The sequence below is a fragment of the Lolium rigidum genome, chromosome 2, assembly GCF_022539505.1.
Source record: "Lolium rigidum isolate FL_2022 chromosome 2, APGP_CSIRO_Lrig_0.1, whole genome shotgun sequence".
In the NCBI taxonomy this organism is placed as follows: Eukaryota; Viridiplantae; Streptophyta; class Magnoliopsida; order Poales; family Poaceae; genus Lolium; species Lolium rigidum.
Window position 1 is genome coordinate 285,503,055 of NC_061509.1, and position 22,287 is coordinate 285,525,341.

At 39.5% G+C, this 22,287-nt stretch overlaps 1 protein-coding gene and 2 long non-coding RNA genes across 3 annotated transcripts; 2 read left to right on the forward strand and 1 right to left on the reverse strand.

Annotated features, from left to right (window-relative positions):
* Positions 1-8,317: 8,317 nt before the first annotated feature.
* On the forward strand, positions 8,318-10,514 carry LOC124689005. The gene is made up of 4 exons (XR_006998689.1): positions 8,318-8,416; positions 8,542-8,614; positions 9,378-9,487; positions 10,426-10,514. It is a non-coding gene; the product is annotated as an uncharacterized LOC124689005 (long non-coding RNA).
* Positions 10,515-14,179: 3,665 nt separating this feature from the next.
* On the forward strand, positions 14,180-15,159 carry LOC124689006. The gene is made up of 3 exons (XR_006998690.1): positions 14,180-14,285; positions 14,397-14,464; positions 14,913-15,159. It is a non-coding gene; the product is annotated as an uncharacterized LOC124689006 (long non-coding RNA).
* A 2,020-nt stretch (positions 15,160-17,179) lies between these two features.
* On the reverse strand, positions 17,180-19,378 carry LOC124691088 (disease resistance protein Pik-1-like). Its single transcript, XM_047224370.1, has 3 exons — positions 18,585-19,378; positions 17,502-17,844; positions 17,180-17,200 (listed from the first exon to the last, which is right to left on the reverse strand). The coding sequence occupies exons 1-3, from the start codon at positions 19,376-19,378 to the stop codon at positions 17,180-17,182; spliced, it is 1,158 nt and encodes a 385-aa protein (XP_047080326.1).
* Positions 19,379-22,287: the final 2,909 nt, after the last annotated feature.

Below are 22,287 nucleotides of genomic sequence, written 5' to 3' on the forward strand. Positions count from 1 at the left end.
TGAGTGGCCTGCGCTGGCAGTCCGTCGAGGACCTGGAGGAGGAAGGAGTAGAAGGTGGTGCGCCGGTCGCCAATGCCATGGCGGCGTACCTGATCCAAGACACATCCGGCGCGACGAAGCCAGTGGTGGTCACGGCCGGATCGGCAGCCCACAACGACCTGGGTCCCGACGGCGTAATCGTGTCGTGGCTGCCGCAGTACCACGACTGCGGCCTGATGTTCCTTCTCCTCTCCGGCGCCTCACCAGACGCCTTCCTCCTCGAGGACGACGCTGCCTTCCTCGACTGTGGCTCTGTCGACGTGGCCGCTGTTGGAAAATACTAATCAAACTTGTCCGGGTCCTAATTGAGACCGGTTAGATTATTTTCAGCAATGTATCCTAGTACTAGTTGTAGTCGTTTGGTTTAGTCTAGATAGGAAAGTCTAGTCTGAGTCGGTTTGCTATTCCTATTGCTGTACGTGTCAAGCAGCTTTGCTGCTATAAATAAAATCCAAAAAACAACCGATGAAGCTTACGGGCTGAGGAAAAACAAATCGTGTTTCGTGGATTGTGTTTGCTCGTCGAATCGCTGCGTGTATTGTGTTTCCGGCCGGCCGACGTGCAAGTTTAGCTAGCTGAATCGATCCACCTGCCAGGGTGCTAGCTGTTTGGTGCGTACGTGCAACTTGACGTAAGTGCTCGTGTATACGTACGTTGTCTTGCCGGACTTTACTAGCCAGTAGAGGCTACGCCAACAGCCGCCATCCGCTCACTCAGATTCCTCACCCACACCACTCTCGCGGCAAGGCACGGCAAGATCGGGCCGGACCCCCTGGAAGACGCCCGCCGCAAGGCAAGGCACGAGGCGCTGGAGAGCCTCAAGATCGGGCCTTGTGGAACAAGGTTACCAATATGCAAATCGTGCTATAACGCTAGTTTTATCCTATAGTGTTAGCTTGAAATTTTGCACTTTGGTGGAAAAATACTTATCCTCCTGCTGACTAGTATTGGTCAAACTCAACCCTTAGATATGGGCAGTTCCACGGCTGGTGTTCTCACCGTACCGTAAAAGACCCCATTAAGATATGCGTTTGATATTTTCTTATGAGGTGGACACTGATTGGAAATAAACATTCGTGGAAATTCCAAGGTTTATTCTGGTAGAAGTGGTAAAAGGGTGCATAATGTCAATCAAGAAAAGGAAGTTTAGTCAAAACTTCAAAGAATATTGTACATGTTAAATTTTCAAATTAGAATATGTTTAGAATCCATGACTTCTTTTTGGCAGATTGATAGGGAAGGTTAATTGTCGAAAGCTTAATTATGGGCGGCCATCTTCCATTTCCCTATATTTTCTGTCCTTATGGCGTCCATCCTTCTGTACCTATGGTGACCATCTTCCCCTCTTGCCTCCATGGATCAGTCCGCTCTTCCGCTCCCGAGCTTTAACCAACATGTTGCTTGCAACCTTGCAAGCATCCTCTGTCTTCCAATTCCTGCCATATAAGCCATCAGCAAGCTCCATTTCGAGAGCCGCCTCAACCTCCCGTGCTGAATCGAAGGACGCAGGGGGCATGACTGCCATATAATTCAGCAGCAAGTTCCATCTTGTGAGTTGCCTCAACTTCCCGCTGCGTGATTTGGAAGAGATGAGAGCCATAATGGAGAGAGATGGAGCCCGCCGTTCTGGACAGGTGGGGGTCTGGGGAGGAACTTTGATGGGTATCCCATGCTTGGACCGGTATGGAGCTCGAATCCATGGTTTCTCGTCAAGATGGTAGCAAAGAGAGGCATGAAAATACTATGAGAGGCATTGCCCAATTGCTGAGAAAAGATGTCAGTGCCCAGTGGAGGGAGGAAGGAGAAGGAAAAACTGAGAACTATCAAAGTGTCTGGACTTTGTCGGTAGTGTAATTATATTGACTTATTATAGACTATCTGACGACGTGGAGGTGTATTGCAGTAAATAGGGTGTGGTGCAGCCTTTGTAAGGCGTTATATAACTTGTAACAACTGTCTAGTTTCTTCGTAGTTGGCTAGTTGCTTTATTTTTACACCCTTATTGCAGTAAAAAGAAAATATAGGAATTATTTTCTAGAAATTGTATCAGTACAAAAAAACTTCACATTACTATTAGTTATTCATTCATGATCGCTCTTTTAATTATTCATTCATGATTTGGCGTATTTGGTAATAACTTCACATTACTATTGTCAGCATCGCAATTGTACAGGAGGGTGGTGTTGCACCATTGCTCACAATGGCACACTCAGAGGTTGAAGTAGGTTTCCCTTACACTGAAGATACCCTTTATATTTGGTAAACACTATCTAACGGGGTCCGATAGGTAGCAAATCGTCGAACCTTCCCGATGCCGTCAATATCGTCTGAAATCAACGATTTGATTTGCATCAGATTTTTTCCATAATGGCACCGATGTGAGATGATATTGTCCCATAATTAAGCGCGTTGATCACACCTCGTCACCACGAGAGAACATCGCCCGCTTCCATCTCCTCGCATCGCCCAGCTCTGCTCCCCTCCCGTCCCGCCTAGCATCACGCCATCACCTAGCTCCGCTTCCGCCGCCGCTGCTTGCTGGAAGCTCCTTCGTTCCCACCACAACGCCGCATCTAGCTTACACCTCCACCTCACCTGCTCGTGTGCCGGCAGGCATGCCTCTCCACCGCGGAGAGATGTCGCCGGCAGGCGGCCAGCCGAAGTAGGCGTCGGAGGCGTCTCAACCAAGCCGGCGACGTCTTCGATCCGTCCGAAGCAGCAGGTCGTTTGATGTTTCAACCGTTGACGACAGCCCTGTCGATCTCTCCGATGGCAACACGATTCGAGAGAAAGACAATAGCAGCTGAACTCGGTCCCAATGTTTTCCATTTTACTGCATTTTTAGGACTTAAAATCCGTGAGTTCATATATATGTGTATATTTTGCATCTGCTAGATTTTAGTTCGTTGTAGACACAGTAGCAATGTTCGTAGTGCGGCTTCCATGCATGTGTTCATAGTATGTGGCAATCTAGATCTCCAATCTCGGCATTATTGTCGAGTACCACGGCGCGGCTTCCCGTTAACTGTACCACGCACAGGCAGCGCATCACCTACCTACCAGGGCCATTACGGCGATGGGGCCACAAGCTTGCAACCAAATTCATCTTCTTGCCGTCACCCCTTCCCTTGCACTGCCTCCTCTCCTTGCTCACCTTGCTTGTTGTGGCTCGTCTCCCCCTCTGCTTGTAGTGGTGCTTCCGTGGCTGCACTGAATAAGGAAGCAAACATCAATACAGCTTGACATACATTTTGTTATGCAGAAAGCGTGGTGTGAAACATGCTTCCTCCTTCCACTTTACATGTTTTCTACCACGTAGATATTTGCTTCCCGCTAGCTAGCATTAGAGTGCTTCATGGTAGCATATTTCCTTCACCACAGTAAAGATTTGCTTACTTGTCATATATTATGCTTCAATTGTTTTTTAAATTTTACTTCATGCAAGCCTACAATGCTCCTATGTTTATGGCATATTCTTTTGTTCTATAGCAGACAATCTCCGTCATGGACTTTTGGCATGTTTGGGCGGCCATGCTGCTGATCCCGGGACTGGTTCGTGTGGTCTGATGATGTCGACCCTGTGGTGCATTCTTCGGCAAACGGCTTTCAAGTGAAAGTGTGGTGCAGCCTCATCCGTCGAGGGCTATACGGCAAATCAAACCGTGAGGATGCAGTCTACTAGAATCTGCATCAACTTAGTTTGATGATGCAGAAGTTGTAGAGCACTAACATGAACAATGGAGGAAGCAAGTAGCTAACAGTATCACCGTAAACATTTGTATTTTGTTGATAGAAGCAAACTTCAGTTGCGTAGGAAGCAAAGTAAGGTAGCACTGGAAACAAAATGTGCTTCATAAGGAAGCAAACTTATATGCATATTTCTGTTAAATTGAGGCAAAATTTATTCACATGGAAGCATATTCTTCATGATACGGAAACCCAAATTTTGTATGGAAGCACAATCATGATGTGTGTGAAAGAAACTTAATTTTCATATGAAGCAGGTTTGCATCACATTACAAACATGATTCGTTTTGGATGCATCCGAAGCAAATTTGCAAAACACTGGAAAAGGGATGTGTTTCCAAAGAAAGCCGGCTAAATAATGTGGGACGCATTTTTTTAGCAGAATATTTCGCTTCCATGGAATCAGCAATTAGTTTCCTAACAGGAGGAATTAAAAGTGACATGATTTACGGAAATGGTTAGCTGCTGATTTAGCGCAAATCCTATGTACGTAGTAACTACCTTGTACCTGAAATCACGGAAAGATCGGGCGCTGGGTATGGATGGAAATCCTTCGGCCATGCTGCTTCTAATCCTACGGCCGAACGAACGTCCGATGGGAAGAAAATATCGGGAGCCGATCCCTAGCGCTGCCCGGAAGATTATGACCAAATCTCAGTATTAATCTTATATTTACTAATTGGAGACTCCCAACAAGCCACTACGTTAATCCTAGAGATCAGTCTGAAAAATACCATAGGATGTAAATCATGCGGTTATGATTAAATAACCAAGCGAAGAGTTATATATCCTCCGTGGTCGTCAATCGTGATACGACCTGACTCTTCTATGTCAAAAAAAAAAAGGAAAAGGAAATCCCATCGCTCGGCCGGCCAAGCGTGCTCGATCCGGTTTCCATGCGCGATCTCCTAAACATCTGCCGGTAGATTTGGCTTTAAGGTGGTGTAACCTGGAGAGGCCACACTACATATCTCTCCTCACCCGCATCATGCAGGCAGAGGCAATATAATGATCCTCATTAGTAGTGATGGGAGTAGTAGCGCAGCGCACATGTAAGCAATCCACAAATTTTTACCGATTAGATTGATGAGCTGCCCAACCACTATTTATTGATCAATTCACCGGCTGCCGGGATATACGTACACTCATTGTCTAATCTGGGATGATTAAATTTCTGCATTGCAGGAACCATTTAGTCCTGGTGACTAATTTTGCATACCAATACACTGACGGGATTTTCACATCAGCAAGCTATTTAGTCCTGCAACTCGGTGGCCTCCATTATTTAAGGTGTGTGTAATGCATGTGCAAAACGATAGCTTCTAGAAATTGACCTCACATAAGCAGAACTACTAGGCTCATTGGGATTACTATAAGCTATTCAGTAGGTTTTAGATACCTTGGTAAATTTATTTGCATGTCTCAAAAATTTAAAAAATTTGAAATCCTATTTACGTAATATTATATTTTAAGTATGTTATAAAATAAAACTGCTATCATGGTAACATTTGCAGCACAAGATTTCATTAAAAGTTCTTTCAGTTTCAATGAAAAAGAATGAATATACTGGAGCTAATTTATTTCTCTAAGAATCTAAGTACGGAGAAACTTAACGATTAGGGCACAAGGCTGTATGTTATCTGGGAGGTTAGTTTCATAGCTAGAACCATAGTAGTTTTGTTGAATCCTCTGTCCAATATATAGGATCCGTGATCTAGATTAACCAGGCCCGGCCCTGAGGGGGGGCGAGCGGGGCGGCCGCCCCGGGCCCTCGAATTCGAGGGGCCCCAAGTCCCAACTTTCTAAGGGTGATGCAGAAGCGGAGGAGATGTGAATTATTTGCGGCGGCGCCAATGAAGTCAGACGGAAGTTTCTGGGCGAAACCTATTCGCCGCTTATAGCGGGCGCTATCCGGCGTTCCGCTCAGAGCGCGATAGGTTGGGCCGGCCCATTTAGCAACAACAGCAGTAAACGGTTTTCAGTTGGTTTTTTTTTTAATTCTGCCGGGTTTCAGAAGTTTCTGGAAACTTCCGGTCTGGTTCCTGGTTTCTTCAGTTTCTTTCGGTTTTAGTGGTTTTCGTTTTCCTTTTCGGCTTTTATGGTTTTCTCCGTTTTCTATTTTTTTACATTTTCGAAATTTAAGAAATGTTCAAATACAAAAAAAAGTTCAAATATAAAAAAGTTCAAAATTAAAAATTGTTCAAATACAAAAAATGTTCATATACAAAAAATGTTCAAATATAAAAAATTTCAAAATTAAAAATTGTTCAAATTAAAAAATTGAAATAAAAATGTTCAAATATAAAAATGTTCAAATTTAAAAATGTTCATATTTAAAAAGTTATTTTTCAAAATGTTCATGTTAAAAACTCAATTTTAAAAAATGTTCAAATCTAAAAAAATGTTCCAATTTAAAAAGTTAAATTTCCGAAAATATTCTATTTGTTTTTAAAACTTCAGATTTTAAAAATGTTTTCCAAAAGGAGAAAAAAGAAAAAGAAAACTTAAACAAAAACAAAAAGGGAAAAAGAAAAAATAGAAAAGGCAATACCTTTTTGTTGGGCCGCGTCGATTCGGCCTATGGACATGGCGCTGCAGGCGGGAGGGACCTTCGCTCCCGCTTAAAGCGAGGATTAGGCGCTCCCAAGTTTCTGGGGGACTGCTTAACACCGACCTGGTCGGTACTTCCAGGGTACCGCACACCCTGCGCATGCCCAAAGTGGCCAGATGGGCTGCGGCCCAACAACATCAGGTAATACAATTTTTCTTTTTTCGTTTCTTTTTCTTTTTTCGGCTGATTCTTTTTAGACCCGATTTTTTAAATTATTTTTTTTTCTGAAATTTAAATATTTTTAAAATTTGAATATTTTTCAGATTGGAACAATTTTCAAATTGCAACAAATTTTAAATTGGAACAAATTTTGAACAATTTTTAGAATGAACAATTTTTTCAAAAAATCGTTTTTTTCTCAAAATTTGAACATTTTTCGAAAATGAACATATTTTAAATTTGAACATTTTTTGAGTATGAACATTTTTCGGATATGAACAATTTTTAGCTTTGAACAATTTTTGTTTTGAACAGTTTTCAATATTTGAACTTTTTCGAATTTAAACAATTTTAAAATTTGATTTTTCGATTTTGAACAAAAATAAAAATAAACTGAAAAGAAAGAAAACGGAAAAGGAAAACAGAAAACAGAAAACAGAAAAAAGAAAAAAGAAAAAACAGAAACAGAAACAGAAACTGAAAACGAAAAAAAGAAGAAGATGAAAATGGGCCAGGCCCAATACCCGACCAGGGTGTGCGGTGCCTGGTAGGCACCGACCTGGTCGGTGTATAGGATTTCCGAAGTTTCTGGGTGAATCCTATACACCGACCAGGTCGGTGTATACGACTCACCGACCACCCCCCCCCCCCGTCGTTTTTGGGCCGGCCCATTTAGATAGGACTCGCTTGCTTTTCTTCTTCGACTGTCCGTTTCGACCAGATTCATCCCGCTTCGCCGCTCCGACCATCTTCCTCCTGGTTCGCCGCTCGGATTCGTCCCTTTCCGCGAGACCATCTTCCTCCTGCTTCGCCGCTCGGATTCTTCCTCCGCTTCGCACCCCATCTTCTTCCTCCGGTTCTTCTCCGGCCGCGCATGGATTTATTCCTCCGTTACTCCCCTGCACGCGTCTAAGAGTTCTTCGCTGATCTGCTTCGTTATCCCCATCGATGGCGGCGGAAGGTTAGATGCCGATTCCTTGCTAATTCAGCGGTTCGCCTAACTCACGTTGATTTTAGTTGTGGGTGTTCGTATGTTAGTTCTTCGATGATGCTTACCCATGTTTTAGTTTCTGTTTAGGGTTTCTTATCCTTCTTCTAGAGTTATGAATCTAGCGGGGGCTTCACTGGATGTGTACTTTTTTCTAGATTTTCCCTAGACTTTTTGCGTGGACAGCTACTGTCCAGTATCTTTCGCCCATGGCAAATCCATTTCTAGTGCACGTGGTAGTTTTCTTAGCATCACCGGTGGTATCTTATGTATAGGTTTGATCTGCTTTGAATTTGGATTTTGCTATGGTTAGGAATAAAATGTATCTAGTTGTTTTCTACTTTTTGAAGATGGATTTGTTATGGTTAGGAATAGCATGATGCAGTTTTCTCAGGAATGGCATCTAGAATCAGGACTTTTTTATTATGAAATGCTATGGTTAGGAACGACATGGTATAGTTTTATTCATCTTGAAAAATATATAGACCTGGAACACCAACTTCTTTTTGGGGTAGTTTTCGTTACTTGCTAAATTCCAATTTCCATGTTAATTTTAACAGGTCGTCCACACCTCTTACTGTTTCTGCTGAATACGTGTTTGATTTTTTGAAACTAACCTATGATTATTTAGTTTGGTTCATACGAAATCACATGTGCATTTCTCTTCTGTTTTTAGTATTATTCTTTAGATTCAGTTCGCTCAAGTAGTAAGTCATTACGATGCATGGTTCATACAGTAGAGAAACCCATGCGAAAATTACACTTCTCCTTTTTAATCTGAATACAGTCTGCAAAGAACTCAACATTATTGGGAAGGATATTGAAAAGTTCAAGAAACCAAAGTCCCCAAATTACACCTGTAGTGCACTGATGTGAGTTTTCTTCTTCTTACATATTCCCCTGGTCCTTACACATGTATCCATAATGTTTTTTCTTCCAAATCCAGATTTGTTTTAAGTTTCCTGATTCCTGACTCATTTACTTTTATTATTTGTAGGCATGAAAGCGGAATCTACACGATGCTCTATGCGGAAAATTGGCATGGAAAATTTATGAAATCTTTCACCAAAGTACACGTTCACCTATTCTATCAATTTGTCATTTATTATAATAGTTTTTATACATAAACTTATGACGCAAACTTCCTTTTATATAGTTTCCTATATAATTTAGAATAAAAAAGAAATATTTTATATAGTTCGGCAACACATTTTCTAATTAGACACAATATGTTTTTATACGCACAAGCATTTAGTCTTCTTTTTTTCCAGTATATAGGCAAACTTTTGAATGCATCATTTCCTTCATTTTCTTGGAATTTTCTCGCGTAATATAGGCCCAGTAGGAGTCGGACGTCTTTTTTTATGATCATATGTCAAATTAAATTCAATTATGCTCCTGCAAACTCAGTAACTGAAAGTATGTTTATATGATCTTTTTCTTCTTTTATACTGATCAAGACCAGTAACAATGATTCTTGTTTTGCTCCCTCGGATCAGTAGCTGAGTTTTCTTTAAATCATTTTATCTGGATAGAATTTTTGCTCACAAAGAATGAGTAGCTCAATAATGCGACTAGCTTCGCTTTTGATTTTGTTGGAACCGGCTTTTCCAAAACTTCAGGGTGTGTGTTAGCACTTCGGCTTTTTTCCAGCATGTTTTATTCTTCTGTAGTCCTGTGTTGGGGAACTATTTAAAATATTTTCTTTTTATTCTAATTTATATGTTTTCTAATCTATTTTCTTTTTTTATCAATTTTTATTCTGCTAAAATACATTTTTTAAATATGAATTTTTGGGACTAACACTTATCTGTTTAATGATTTTTTTTGTAGGAAATTGTTCCACACTTTAAGATGCTGAAAGCATATGACATGTTTTATTGTATTCAGAACAAGGTTGCTAATCAACACTTTGAGAAAACCAGGAAAAGAAAGCGTTAGCGGTTAGTGCTGTCATGAATTCTTTTTTTCAATTATCATATGTTTTGGGTACAAAGTAATTCCTGAAAAGGATTAAATACGATTTTTGAACGGAAGTGTATAAACTATGAAGAGGTTGAACGGAACAATATTTCGCTGATGCATAATACAGTATTGTTTTGGGATTCTTTGCTGGATGTTTTATGGTTTTGATTTTCATGTGGCCAAAGAACATTTTCTCGTTATAGGAAAGTCCTTGTGAAAATCATCCTGAACAAGAAAATTTTATTGCTCCCCTGCTAAAGAATCAAGAATCATTCCGCTAGTTCCCAGCTGTTTCATTCTCCACACTTCTAGATGAAAGGTGGCATGCATGCCCCACATAGTAGGAACTGTTGATGCAAACTTGGCCCTCCTCATGCCTGACAAAGATAATCAGCACTATGAAACAGATATTGAATTGTAGCTCACTTTGCTGTCTTTAATCCACTCATTTATTATTATACGAGAACTAAATATGTGATATTCAGTTGTCGGGCACATCATGGCAACTATCTAGTTGAATCCATTCGTTGAAATGCGGGGACGGATAACTCTCCATTTTATAGATACATGTTATTTTATAGCACGCATGGTCAAACTACAAAGGTTGGCCTCTAATACACACAACACTACATCACTATACAGATTTGTCACATCAAGGAGGTAAAAATATGTATCTTGAAAACTTTTCGGGACAACTAACTGGTCCAGATCAATATGTACATCCTCTGTATTTTATAGCACGCATGGTCAGAGCAATAACGATGGGTTGTCAACGACAAACAGACCACACTAAAATAGATGCCATGTTTATTTTTTAACACAACAGTAGACTGTTTTTCATTTTTTTTATGCATCGTATGTTTGGATACAATGGAATACTTTTTTCTGATTTTTTTTTACTTAATGATGAATGCAGGGGGCAGCGCCAGTCTACTGGGGATGGTCTTCAAATGAAAGTCTATGCAATATCTATTGAGGGGGCCATGTCCAGTGATGACATTTCATCCGTTCATAGGTTGTATTTTTGTTGAAGGTAGAAACAATTCATACCAACAATCCGTTCATGGTTGAATTTTTGTTCAAGGTAGGAAATCGTTCATGCCAAGAATCTGTTCATGGTTGAATCTTTGTTAAAGGTAGAAAACCTTTCATGCCAAGAAACCGTTCATGCCAACATACCGTTAATGTTTTAATTTTACTCTTTGAATTGGTTTCTGAGAAATGCACTATTTAAACTTTGAACAAATAATACTCCTACTAGCATAGTTTTCTCACTGAATTGGTTTCTGATATGCAGTAGCATAGTTTCTCAAATGCCTCTCGAAAACATAGAATAATTTGCTTCAATTTTTATGTTCATGGTTGAATTTTTGTTCAAGGAAGGAATTTGTTCATGATTATAGTCCCTTCATTCAATTATTTTTATATGTTCAAGGTAGGAAACCGTTAATGCTAAGAATCCGTTCAAGCAAAGAATCCGTTCATGCTTTTTTATTTTTCTGTTCAACTGACAAAACCGTTCATACCAACAACCCGTTCATGGTTGTATTTTTGTTCAAGGAATGAAACCGTTAATGCCAAGAATCCGTTCATGTAACAATCCGTTCATGCTTTTTTTATATTCAAGGTAGGAAATCGTTCATGCCAAGAATCTTTCATGGTTGAATCTTTGTTAAAGGTAGGAAACCGTTCGTGTCAAGAAACCGTTCATGCAAAGAAACCGTTCATGATTTAATTTTATTGTACAAGGTAGGAAACCGTTAATGCCAAAAATCCGTTCATGCCAAGAATCCGCTCATGTCTTTTATTTTTATGTTCAATCGACGAAACCGTTCATACCAACAATCCATTCATGGTTGTATTTTTGTTCAAGCAATGAAACCGTTAATACCAAGAATCCGTTCATTCGAAGAATCCGTTCATGTTTTTTTTTATGTTCAAGCTATGAAACCGTTCATACCAACAATCCTTTTATGGTTGTATTTTTGTTCAAGGAATGAAACCGTTAATGCCAAGAATCCGTTCATTCGAAGAATCCGTTCATGTTTTTTTATGTTCAAGCTATGAAACCGTTCATACCAACAATCCGTTTTATGGTTGTATTTTTGTTCAAGGAAGGAAACCGTTAATGCCAAGAATCCGTTCATGCCACGAATTCGTTATTGCCACGAATCCGTTCATGCTTTTTATTTTTATGTTCAAGCTACGAAACCGTTCATACAAACAATCCGTTCATGGGTTGTATTTTTGTTCAAGGTAGAAACAATTCATACCAACAATCTGTTCATGGTTGAATTTTTGTTCAAGGTAGGAAATCGTTCATGCCAAGAATCCGTTCATGGTTGAATCTTTGTTAAAGGTAGAAAACCTTTCATGCCAAGAAACCGTTCATGCCAAGAAACCGTTAATGTTTTAATTTTACTCTTTGAATTGGTTTCTGAAGAATGCACTATTTAAACTTTGAACAAATAATACTCCTACTAGAATAGTTTTCTCACTGAATTGGTTTTTTTTTTTTTTTTTGCGAGAAACAGAAGATGGCATTATCACTTCGAAATTACAGAGAGGACCAAGAGTAAAAACAAAATACAACAAGGACCTAGCTGCAACACAACGTCGCCGGCGACCAGAGCGGGCCGGATTCGCGCCGCTGCCACTACTCCCAAGGGCACCTTGGATCGATGGAGTAGATCCTCCACAGCCGGGAAGAAACCCTGCCTCAGCCCCGAAGAACTAGCACCCTGGACTGCCACCAACGTCGAGAAGCTTACCGCCGTCTTCAGCTTCGACTTTATTACCTGGATCCGCCGCCACCGCAGAACCAGCGAGGATCTGAAGCACCCGAAGAGTCCGAGGACACCCGAGCGCGAGGAAGACGAGGGCTCCACCGCCAAGCTCCGTAGAACTTCGCCGTCGAAGGGGACGAGCCCCGCCGCAAAACGCCACACCACCGGCCGCACCACCTCCACGCCACCGGCAGCAAGCTCCCAAGCTACTCCTACGCTATATACACACCGGGATCTGGGGATTCCCCACCCTCCCGCCGCCGGAGCGGCCGGCGAAGGGGGAGGAAACCCGCAGATCACCGGCGGCGAGGTGGAGGAACGCGGGGGATCACAAATTCGCCCTCAGTCTACAGTAGCGAGAGAGAGGGGAAGGTCGACCTGCCTTCTTGTTTCACTGAATTGGTTTCTGATATGCAGTAGCATAGTTTCTCAAATGCCTCTGAAAACATAGAATAATTTGTTTCAATTTTTATGTTCATGGTTGAATTTTTGTTCAAGGAAGGAATTTTTTCATGATTATAGTCCCTTCATTCAATTATTTTTATATGTTCAAGGTAGGAAACCGTTAATGCTAAGAATCCGTTCAAGCAAAGAATCCGTTCATGCTTTTTTATTTTTATGTTCAAGTGACAAAACCGTTCATACCAACAATCCGTTCATGGTTGTATTTTTTTCAAGGTAGGAAACGGTTCATGCCAAGAATCCGTTCATGCTTTTTTTATATTCAAGGTAGGAAATCGTTCATGCCAAGAATCTTTTTCATGGTTGAATCTTTGTTAAAGGTAGGAAACCGTTCGTGTCAAGAAACCGTTCATGCAAAGAAACCGTTCATGATTTAATTTTAATTTTATTGTACAATTTCTGGTGCCAAGAAACCAGAGAACGTTGGCTTTATCTATGAATACAGGCGGTTGGATTCACCCCTGTGTAATGGATTGCTATGGCATGTTAACTTCTACCGAGCAAATTCATCGTAGAAAAGAAGAAAAATTTGGTGACAAAGATATTCTCATGCATGTCGTCATAAAAGAAGTCACGGTTTGTATAATCTTTTACCAAATCATATTTTCCACACGACATTTTTACCCTCTTTTTTTTTACTGGATGATCTCAACAGAAGCTATTAGCGTGTTTTCCAATTTAATTTCCATTCATTTATCCTTTTTGACTTCGCACAGAAATTACTGATGGACCCCAATTTGGATTGTTCTAATCCAGAATATAAAAGGATTTTCTCACTAGATCATGTTGGATACAGATTGGAAAACGCAGGGCTGGTATATTTCTTTTTTATCATTCAGCTTTGTCACCCTCAATATATATTTCATAGAATCGCTCTTTCAATTTCGTAATAAAATATTAATTAATTTTTTTCACATAAACTATATGTAGGTACACATTCCATGTCCAATTGGAAAAGAGTGGATACTTATTGTCGCAAACTTCATTGATAAATCATTTGATGTGTTAAATCCTGATTCCTCAGTAGGAAAGTTCTCCACAGTAGTTAACACTGTGATATTCAATTTCAAACAACTATTTGTCAAATGTTATCCTGGTTGCTTCAAGTTCAACATACATGATTTTAGTGTTAAGTATGTTCATGTGCCAAAGCAAAACTTTAGGTGAATACAGTCCCTTCTGTTTTTATTCAAAACTTTTAATATTGTTTTATACATAAGCTTACCATGGCATTGCCATTTTTTTCGTTTTTGGAGCACAGGTATGATTCTGGAATTTTTGTGATCCAATATATGAGATGCTACAATGGAGTTGAAGTACAACAAATCTCAAATGTAACTTATTCTGTCCATTATAATTTTGTACTTTCTGCTCCTAAAAAAACAATAGTAAATCTGGAATTCTTTTTTTTGGTTTTCAATAAAAGGTTGACTTGCAAGCAATTCGTGAAAAAGTCTCATGCCAGCTAGTGATAAACAAATTTAATGAGCAACAGGTGCCAATAGCACGAGAATTCATTTCGAAGCATGTAAGTATAGATATTTTTTAGTAATATATCAATTTCTGTGCACTGACCATATAGAATCCAACAGCACGAGATTTCATTTTTTATGTAAAGTGTGTTCATTCTTTTTCACAGGCTCCACATCTTCTTCATTGATTAAGTTAGCAATTTATTTTCAAGGAGACAGATGATGTATTGAAATTGTAAGTGCCTTCAAGTTACTATTTTTCTGTCTGAATTGGTATCTCATATTCATTAAATCCAACTATGTTTCTTCTTCTCTGGAACGCGTCGTGCACATGATCTATCGCTTAGCGTTCAGTCCATAGAATACAACGCATAGTCCCCATTTTTCTACATCCGTCGTTTTGCTGCTTCGAAGAATAAATGTGTAGCTCTGTTTCGAGATCCCACTATGTTTTCTTTTTCTATCAATCATTTTTGGATGCCGATAACGATAACACTGTTTCCAGCTTAAGCAGCTTCATACATTTAGTAATCCGCCCTCCAGTTTGACTGACAATGACAAATGTTTTGTTAATGCTTCAGTTTTTCATGTTCTGTACTACATAGTAGACTTGCTTCAGGTTTATCAAACATTTTACCATCAGGAATTTCCTAACTTTTTTGTAATATCTTATTTAAATGTAGCTTTCCAGAGAAGCATGCAGATGATCATCTTTGTCAAGTTACAAGCACTGATATGTTCCTTTGCGAGAGGTTCTCACCATTTGAGTTTTCATATATATCAGATGAACAAATTTTGACATCACGAGACAGTTTTCCCTTGTAATAAACATATTTTTCCATACATCTTTGTCTTATGTAGCTTATTTGTCTTATGTATACTTGGCATTTCAAGTAGACAGATTTTCCATGTACCTGTAACTTTTTTTCATGTTTGTGATTGCTGAATTTACAAGTTACCTTGATCTAATAACGCTTCTTACTTTTGATCTTTTTCAGTTTGTTTGAATATACTCATGTATGATATTTTTAAAAGAAAATAAAAACATATGGAAAGAATCACTTTTCCCTACACATGACATTCTATGACAATATTGAGAAGCCAGAGGAGATCGCACTGCGACCACGGCTTTCGCGATAGCGCAGTTGCAGATAGTTTCCGGGTAGAGTTTACAAGGTAATAGTTACCGTCAATATTTATATATTATTATCACCGTGGCTTTGCACCTAGTAATGCTAGAACAATTCTTCAAAATAATATATATGCATTATTGTACTCCTTCCGTCACATTAAACTTATCTTAACTTTGTACATCCAAATTTAGATAAAGTTAATAAAAAAATTCATAGAAGGGAATAAGTATATCAACAATTTTAGTATTTATGGGGCCCGTGCTTTGATTTCGCCCCGGGCCCCTAAATTCTCAGGACCGGCCCTGAGATTAACCCTCTGTGCAATACACGTGTTTCTAATGGGCTCCACTTAAATCGTTATTGTCCCACAAAATGAAGTGGTTATCCTGGCCATCTATAATTACAACTTTACAAGGATTGGTTCATATTATGAACTATTGGATCGAGCGTACACTGCTATGTGCTCTATCTTCCAAAAAAGAAATTACAACCCATAACCTGCCAGCCAGGAGTTGGTACATTCATGTCCTAACAGGTCAGATTTCATAGGTGCATCTTCCCGATGTTTACAAATTACTCTGTTGCAGGCCGACTAATAGTTCTAATTTATTCCGGGTTTTTTTTTCTGAACTAACATGGCACGCATATGTACTCACATGATAATTTCTCAGGTTCAAAAATTCAGCCCGGATATATAATTCATACATATAATTAAACTTCTATGCCAAGATTTAGTACTGTATTATATTCCTCTCTTACGTATAACACTGTCACAAGCAAGCTAGCTAGGTTCATGTTGCCACAAGGTATTATATCTTACTTTTTGCAAAGGATTTTCATACTGACCGATTTCTTTTACTAGGTATTGAGATATTGTACAATCATAATACTACTCATGGCAGTTGTTATGGAATTTCCACTACTTTTAGAGAATGAACGATCGTATACGTGTTGTACAAGCTTCTCATAATTTATAAGAAAGACATTACAAAGCTTCAGTAGTATTTTTTTATTTTTTGAAAAGATATTACAATGTTTTCTCATTTGTTTTAAATAATGAGCCGTGCGCTGGCGCACGGGTTGAAGACTAGTTATCTTAATTTATATTGTTGGGAGTTGACCTAGTAGAAACTAAGAAGTAGAATTGGCCTCTCGTGACAAAGTTAAGTATTTTCAGGCTCGCAAATTAAGCAATTTGACCTTGGACATCAAAAGCTTATTTAATTCTTCAGGATCAAGAAATTTAAGCATGACAAGGTCTGAGAAACTGTCATACTCCTTTCCTTTTCTCTTTCCTTTTCTCTCGAAAATGCTGTACATATCTCAATACTAAAGGCATGACCATCACGCGAGCTGGATGGCTATGCACATATCTCAATATACCATCTTAATTTAGATCGTTGGGTGTTGACCTGGTAGTAACTAAGAAGCAGAATTCTCCTCCGGTGACCAAGTATTTTTAGGCTCGCAAATGATACATTTTGATCATGGACAACAAAAGCTAATTTGATTCTTTAGGATCCACAGATTTAAGCATCACAAGGTCTTCGAAACTATAAGTGTCCTTTCTTTGCGTAAAATAACTTTTAAAGAGCACCGTCTTTTCTCTCTTTCTCTATTCTCTCTCTCTCCCGGTCTTTCCTCTTGAGACGGGGATCAGAGCATCTTCACGGCGACCCCAAATAGGCACCGTTAGCACTCCCTTAGGAATGTGGAAGGCCGTTCCACATTGGTGCGTCCCAAACATCTATCCCAAAAACTTCAATTTTTTTTGAAAATTTCATATATTTAACAAAGACACCGAAGTTCATTGAAATTTATACAAAAGTTTGCGGACTCTGAATTAAAACATAAAAAACCCAAATTAATAGAATCTGGGGTGGTTCATGCACTCTGCGCCATCGCCGCCGTCATGCCTATTATTGCATCGTACGAAGTGCAAGGCTAATTATTAGGGTGTGACCAGTTCTTAGTAGACACATAACTAACTGAATCAAATTAGCTCAACGATATAAATTAAGATAATATTGAGATCTTTGCATAGCCTTCCTGCTCGTATAATGGGTCGTATCGTTTCACATAGACACGCGCACACACAAAGGGAGGGAGAGAGAGTAGGGGGTACGTTTGTTGCTCTACCTCGATTGCCACCACTGAAAACATGCAAACTAGTGGTAATGGCACCCCACCACACATGCACACTGCAACATGCTCATAGTCAAAACCTTCGCCATCCATTTCAGCCTTCATAGCAATCATCCGAGAGCCAACATCAACATCAGTATCATACTCCCATATTTGTCCTTGATATTGAAGATCCATTTTGTGGAGACGGGTTTTAGAATAACACCGCCATTTCTCGGCAATAGAATTAACACGAGTTGTTGTGATAATTCTACTACCTAGATTGTTCTCTGGAAGAGATTTGTTGATGATTTCCCATTCTCCCCAATCCCATATATCATCAATTATGACTAGGTACCTACCAAGTTGAAAACATAAAGCTGTTAATAGTTTTGTTAATTGGTTACAGACAAGTATCCAAGTTTGCGACACCCGTACGAGGATGTAAATTCTTTAAAATTCACATTTTACACCATAGTGTTGTTGAATCAAATGATTACATTGAAAAGGGTGACCCCGCTGGTCTTACAGTAGCGCACATGCAATGAATTTTTTAAGGTTTTTCTCTAGGATTAGCGAACCCTTTTGTTGTTTCGCCACTTGTCATGGGCTTTCTGGGATATTACTTGAGATACTGCCGCAAGGGGGGGGGGGGGCTTATACTAATAGAACATAGAGGGGCAGGGATTGCCGAACGGCTTGAATAAGAGTTATTTTTTCTCCTTTTGCTAGTTCCATTCTAACTCGCTTCTTCTCACTTTCTCTATTCAAAACTGAAAATAGGGTGTGCCTACTGTTTATCTAGTTTTCTGTCAAAATATGTAATCCCTCCGTCCACAAAAGGATGTCTTATCTTTGTCAAAATATGCATGTATCTGAACATGTTTTAATGTGTAGATAAATGCAAATTTAGATAAAGTTCAGATATCTTTTTATGGACGGAGGAGTAAATTTTGATAGTCCTATCAAAACTACAAACAGTTTGACCGCCAATCCTATATTTGAAAGCATCTTTTCTCAAACCTAAAATTGAATACTCCGATCCTTTATAATGCACAGATAAAAAAAGAATCAAGCTGAAGCAATGGCATTGCGTACCTTCTGTCTCTGAGGAAATAAGATATTTTGTTGATAAGGTGATCTTGTTCTGTAGCTGCTTCGGTATCAGGAAACGGCGCCGAATTTTCATCTGCTACTTCTTCGAGAATTCTTGCGAGAACCTCCGTGATGTTACCACCTGGTGTGACTGACACAAAACCCCGGGCCTGGAACCTATTTCCAATCGCCTGATATATTAAGTCGGCTAGAGTCGTTTTGCCCATACCAGCCGTTCCAAGAATGGATGCCATTTTGAGCTTTGGCTCCACCAATATGCTATCCTCTGTTCCTACCAGGACTCGGATGAGCACATCCATCTGTCTGTCCATGGGCACAAGCTCTGATGCCTCCTTGCGGACAAAGGGGCGAGCTCGAGGTGTCGGCCTGCTGGGGCTAGAGGAGATCTTCTTCTTCCACATGCCGCTGCACCTCTCCGACACAGCAGTCACTCTTTTCTTGAAATCTTGTAAAGGACTTGCCTTGCCCTTCGTCTGTACAAAGGGCTTGCTGCTGCGGCTGCGCTCCATACTGACGATGAAGTCGTCAATAGCGTCCTCCATGTCGTCGGCAAGATCCAAAGCCTCCATCTTCAACTCCTTGGATGCCGCATCAAGAAGCTCACTCTCACATATCGTCCAAAGGAGAGAGTGCACGGACTTGAGCTTGGATTTGATGAACTTGATGTCCCTCCGAGTCCGCCATCGAAGCTTGTATTCCCTGCCCAGAAGAGCAGCCAGCTTAGCTATGACGGGCCCCAAGGCCCCCGTGGCTGCGGTCACGAGAGATTTCTCCATGTCGTCCCAGGCTCGCAGCTAGGCCAGGCAGGCCGTACTTGCGGCCGGGCTAGCTACCTGGTCTTCCTCTCGGCTTGCTCCTGCCGCTGGTTCCCAGCGCGCGCTCTTTCTCTCTAGGTGTGGACAATCATTACAGGAACAGCAAAGGATTGAGTCTGCTTATCGGTGCATCATTTGAGCTGGAAGATTACGCCCAAATCTCAATATTAATTATCTTAATTTATATTGTTGGGAGTTGACCTAGTAGAAACTAAGAAGTAGAATTGGCCTCTCGTGATAAAGTTAAGTATTTTCAGGCTCGCAAATTAAGCAATTTGACCTTGGATATCAAAGCTTATTTAATTCTTCAGGATCAAGAAATTTAAGCATGAGAGCAAGTTTAATAGTATAGCCAGTTTCATGCTATATGCTACGTGCCATGTCATTTGTAGCTAACATAGAGCCAACATGTATAATAGTGAGTTATAATCATATACTACTTTATCAATGAATGGTCCACATTTCACTCTCACAAAATGCCTAGGAGCACGTGCTAGAGCTGGCTCTTGCATGAGAGCCCACTCCTCTTCTCTCTCCTCCTCTCTCTCCTCCAACTAAGCATGAATATATTATTTTAACCCTTATAGCCAGCTGACTAGAACTTATTATACATGCTCTGATAAGGTAGAAACTGTCATACTCCTTTCCTTTTTGTCAAATAACTTTCAAAGCATACCCTCGTTCTCTCTCTCTCTCCGTGGACAATATTTTAGCGAAAATGTTGTACTAATGGGGAGTAACATATAGTAGTGTCTATGACACTACTCTATATTACTACCTTCATAATGCACTACCTTCATCCCAATGCTTAAGGCTTATATTTTTTGGAAAAGTCAAAGAAAGTAAAGTTTGACCAAACTTTTAAAATAAACTATCAATAAATATGATATTTTGTAGATAGCACATGAAAATGTATTTCATTATATATCTAATAATATTAATTTTGTATTTAACATGTTAATGATTGTTTATAAAAACTTAGTCAAACTTAACATAGTTTGACTTTCTGGAAAAAATACAGGCCTTAAGCCTTGGGATGGAGGTAGTAGTAACTTACATGTAGTATCATGCATGAGTGTATTAATTAGCTTGTAGACTTATTTTATCTTGAAAAGTGTGATGTTATGGTAACATAGCTCGTTACCACAACCATCTCTTTTCTTCATTAATATCATGTCATGTTATTAATTTGCCTAGTTGGCAATGCATGAAGCTCTATGTTTAGTTACTCCCACTATGAGTAGTTTAAAGGCATGACCATCACGCGAGCTGAATGGCTAGGCACATATCTCAATATACCATCTTAATTTAGATCGTTGGGTGTTGACCCGGTAGTGATTAAGAAGCAGAATTTTCCTCTGGTGACCAAGTATTTTTAGGCTCGCAAACGACGCATTTTGATCATGGACAACAAAAGCTAATTTGATTATTTAGGATCCATAAATTTAAGCATCACAAGGTCTTCGAAACTATAAATGTTCTTTTCTTTGCGTAAAATATATTTTAAAGAGCACCCTCTTTTCTCTATTTCTCTATCCTCTCTCTCCCTCTCTATCCGGGTCTTTCCTCTTGAGACGGGGATAAGAGCATCACCGGCGATCCCAAATAAGCGCCGACAGCAATCCCTTAGGAATGGAGAAGCCCGTTCCACATCGGTGCGTCCCAAACATCCGCCCCCAAAACTTGAAATTTTTGAAAATTTCATATATTTAATGAAGAAACCAAAGTTCATTGAAATTTATACAAAAGTTTGCGGGCGGTGAATTAAAGCATAAAAATGCAAATTAATAGAATCTAGTGTGGTTCATGCACTCTGCGCGATCGCCGTCATCATGCCTATTATTGCATCATATGAAGTGCAAGGATAATTATTAGGGTGTGACTAGTTCTTAGTCAACACATAACTAACTTCAAATCTCAATTGCAATCCATGTTGCAACTCATGACTTGCCTGAATCATGAAACGAATCTAGCTGTTTGAAGCATTTTTTAGTTCCATCTCACTTGCAACTGAATAAATCCCAGTTACAACCTCACTTGTAACTGAAAAAGCTCAGTTACGATCCAACTTGCAACACATATATGCATGAACCATGATGCAATCGAACAGTGTAGGACTTGACTGCTCACAACTTTAGTTCCCAACTAGCAAAACCCTAATTATTATTTTAACATTGAGCTTTATAAGTTGACCAAGTAGTAATTCAAAAGTACACCTGGCCTCTCCTGACCAAGTTAAGTATTTATAGACTTGCAAATGAACCAATTTGAACTTGGTCATCGGGGATAATTTAAAATTTTAGGATCAAGAAATTTAAGCCTGATAAGGTCTTTGAAACTGATAGTCCTTTTTTGTAAAATAACTTTTAAAGCGTACCCCTACATTCTCTACATGTTTCTCGAAATCAAAGGCACCCGGCCTCCTACTCTCAAAACGTACCCTCTACTCTCTCTCCCTCTGTGTGTGAGCGTGCGTGTGTGTGTGTGAAACGACATGACCCATCATACGAGCTGCAAGGCTATGCAAGGATCTCAATATTATCTTAATTTACATCGTTGATCGTTGACCTGATCGTAGTGAAACATTTTGACGTTGGATATAAAAGTTAATTTTAATCTTTAGGATGGAGAAATTTAAGCATGACAAGGTTGTTGGATATATGATAAATTTTCTGCATAATTTAATCAATAAAAAATATTAGATATAACTATATGTTTTTTTTTGAAATGGAGATAGTTCCTGCTGCATCAATTGATGAATATGACTTATAACTAACAACATATGGAATGAACTAGTCATGCGATCTAACAACTAGTACGCAAATAACAATTCTAAGCACGTCCCTAGAAAAAGAAACAACATCATGACT